We start from the raw sequence: 3296 nt of genomic DNA, 5'->3' as shown, positions 1-3296 counted from the left end.
AGGTAAATAAAGACTGACTCTGTACGACACCATATATGTCAGACGCTCATTCTAACATCAGCTAATAATTATAGTACTGTCTAAAATTTGTCTCACTCACTCCATAATTTTACACATAATTTAAACAAAACCGTACAATTGTTTTCACTAAAACTTCCAGCTCCCAGTTATTAGACCAATCACAGTCATGATAACAAAATTCACTATCTCGTGTTTGCTCTTGGTTTTTTTGACCAATGAAGCGGGAGCATACACTTTACGTCCACCGGACATGACGTCTTCAGTTACTGTTAACGGAAAGTCTGATTCTAAAAATTCCTGGTTAAATGACAAGTCAACCAATACAAAAAATAACAATGTACATCGTATGGCAATCCCATTTAATAACGTTGTATCATTTAAGAAAAAAGACGCCGTCCTGACAAAAATGAAAAGTAATTCCTCACCCAGTAACAAACTAACAATGGACTTAGGTGTCAATAACCAAGTGACCTCTGACCTCAATAACAGCAACAAAAGAGAATCTCTTCTCGAGTTGTCAAAAACACAATCATGCAATCCCAGAAGGAATTCAACTTACAGCATATATTCGGGATGTAGGTGCTACAACGAAACAAATTGCTGTGATTGCAGCGGCCTTCGACTAACATCCGTCCCTCAAAACCTACCGCCTAACATAACAAAACTTGACATGTACAACAACGCTTTAACTGAAATACCTCCGCATTCGTTAAATAAGTACTCACGACTTAGAATATTGCATTTGAATTCAAACAACATTTCAAAGCTGAATGAAAGCTCGTTTTCGGGTCTGGAAAACTTGACGTTTCTCCGACTGGACGATAATTCCCTAGCGATGACCCCTGACACGTTTCCCGTGGGTGTCTTCAAGCCTTTGGTGTCCCTCACGGCCTTGAGGTTGAATAAAAACTTTAACTCGGCGGTAGGAGGGAACAATTTTAGTTACCCAGATTTAGCGCTATCTGACTTGAAAAACTTGAAGGCGCTTTATATGGACGGGCTAACGAATGCGTCGTTCGGAGTGGGATTCAGTAGGATGACGTCATTGGTCAACCTGACCGTAACTGGCTATCTGGATGGATACTGTAATATAATTTGTTTAAGCAACACGACATTCCAGTACCTGGGACACATCAAGGTCCTCAACCTCAGCAACTGCCACCTACACGGAAAGCACATTGACAAGGATGCCTTCACGCCTTTGGTGAGCCTGGAGATGCTGGACATCCACTACAACGAGGACATTGGAATCAAACACCTGCAGCATATCATGCACGGGCTGAGGAACAACACGAACCTGTGGTGGCTGGACGTTAGCACCATCGAGTGGCGCTACTCCACCGGAACTCAAGTCAATGCCAGTCACGTGACCAACCTCCCCAAGTCCTTGACCACTCTCAAGGTCGCGGGGAACAGCATTGAGAAGATAGACAACGACACGTTCGACCATCTCCCCCCAAACTTAACTCTTCTGGACATCGGAAAAAACCGAATCGTGTTCGGGGTTTTCCTTGAATTTCTCCCAAAACTGACCAAACTCCAGACTTTACTGATCAACGGTGAAGATTTCCTCTACAACATCCCCACATCATACAAGAAAGAATTCATCGAACATTTTCATTCCCACCGCAAGAGGAGAAGCGTTGGGGATGACAACGCTCTAGTATTCCACCTCCCACCACAACTGTCCCGGATAGAAATGGTTAACGCTGAGTTGCAGTACCGTCTGTCACGGCTGACGATAGACAGCAACAACTCCCTGACAGACCTTGTGTTGGACAGAAACTTTTTGCCTGAGCTGCAAGGTCCGTTCATCGGCTTCAATCATTTGACCACCCTCAGTATCTATTCGAGCTATGTTAGTTCCCTGGAGTGGACGTTTTTCTCCAATTTCCCGCGTTTGGAGAATCTTAACCTCGGCACAAACCTACTTGGGGATTTTTTAAACACTCTTGACGATCCTGTTTTCGCTAATTTGACAAATCTGAAAAAGTTAGATCTTTCTATTAACAACATTCAAAATTTAAGTTATGGTTTATTTATCGGTCTCAACAATCTTACTATTCTAGATCTGTCAAACAATCGTCTTTCGGAATTTAATGTAAAAATCAGTGGGATGAAAAACTTGAGACTGTTAAATCTGAGTCACAATTCGATCTCGTCACTTCCTGATGACGTGATGGAAAGCATTGATTGGCTGATTGACCACCAGATACCTGTTGAGGTGGAGCTGAACAACTGCCCTATTCTTTGCACGTGTCAAAACTTGAAATTCCTAACCTGGATGGTCAAGTCTCCAGCATTTAAGTCGTTCAAGAACTATATCTGTGCTCACGACGACGTGTACGTACGCTTGACCAACGGCTACAACAAAACCGTGGAGCTGCTGAACAAAGAATGCGCATCCAACGAGAAGCTCTTCCTGTTTGTTGTTGCCGCCACGCTGCTCGTGCTGTTTGCTATCGTCGGTCTCATGATCTTCCGCTTCCGGTGGAGCCTGCGGTACCTGTACCACGCGGCGATGCTGAACTTCCATAGACGACACGAGACAAAAGGCAACCAATTTGACTATGACGTTTTTATCTCCTACGCCAACCCGGATGAACTTTTCGTCCTAGAGGTTGTCGAGCCGGGTAAGTCTTTAGGAGAAGATAATGTATCTTTTGGTAATATACATATTAGGGTGTTGAAGTTTCCGTGATAATAAGGTTGTCTATTTGCCGATTACTAATTTTATGGCTATTTCGGTTTAACCCAATTACCTTTGTGTTGATTGTGCTTTGTTTTAAAAAAAAAGTCGAGCTGGGTCATTAGTTACTTATGGTTTCCTTTTTATTTGGTCAGCATAAAAAAATGTTGGAAGTTTATACACGCAATTTTTTTTCTTTAAAATTAATAATCAAGAAATTAAATGACTTACTCTTTGAGTTAAGGTGAATATTACAGTAAAAATACTTTTTAAATCTACTTACTTGAAAGACTTCCTCAATACTTCCATTAATATTGAATTAGCATTATTTTTACACATTATACATGATTTATATTTAGCCAGGGCATTACCTGGCCGGATCAGTTGTTTAGTATTCCAAAAGATTAACAAAACAAAAAAAATAATAAACCTGGAACGATCTACCCTAAACTTTCTCAAATATTCTTATATAAAACAACAGGGGATGGCAACTCGGGATATAGACATGATTTTTAATCCATTTTTAATTACTTAAACTTTTTAAAATAGAACAGAATCTCGTAGAAAAAAAGAATTGCACACCAAG

General features: G+C 40.9%; 1 protein-coding gene across 1 annotated transcript; it reads left to right on the top strand.

Annotated features, from left to right (window-relative positions):
- Positions 1 to 463: 463 nt before the first annotated feature.
- Positions 464 to 2637, top strand: LOC131934508 (toll-like receptor 4; the record flags this gene model as incomplete). Its single annotated transcript, XM_059290546.1, is given in 1 exon segment — positions 464 to 2637. A coding segment is annotated over 1 exon segment (2174 nt), but the record flags the coding sequence as incomplete, so codon positions are not given.
- Between the last annotated feature and the right edge of the window lie 659 nt (positions 2638 to 3296).

The sequence above is a fragment of the Physella acuta genome, unplaced genomic scaffold (assembly GCF_028476545.2).
Source record: "Physella acuta isolate Inbredline_101_S28 unplaced genomic scaffold, ASM2847654v3 ptg002854l, whole genome shotgun sequence".
Classification (NCBI taxonomy): domain Eukaryota; kingdom Metazoa; phylum Mollusca; class Gastropoda; family Physidae; genus Physella; species Physella acuta.
The sequence above is the reverse complement of the archived record's forward strand: the minus strand, read 5'-3'. Positions and strand labels throughout refer to the sequence as shown.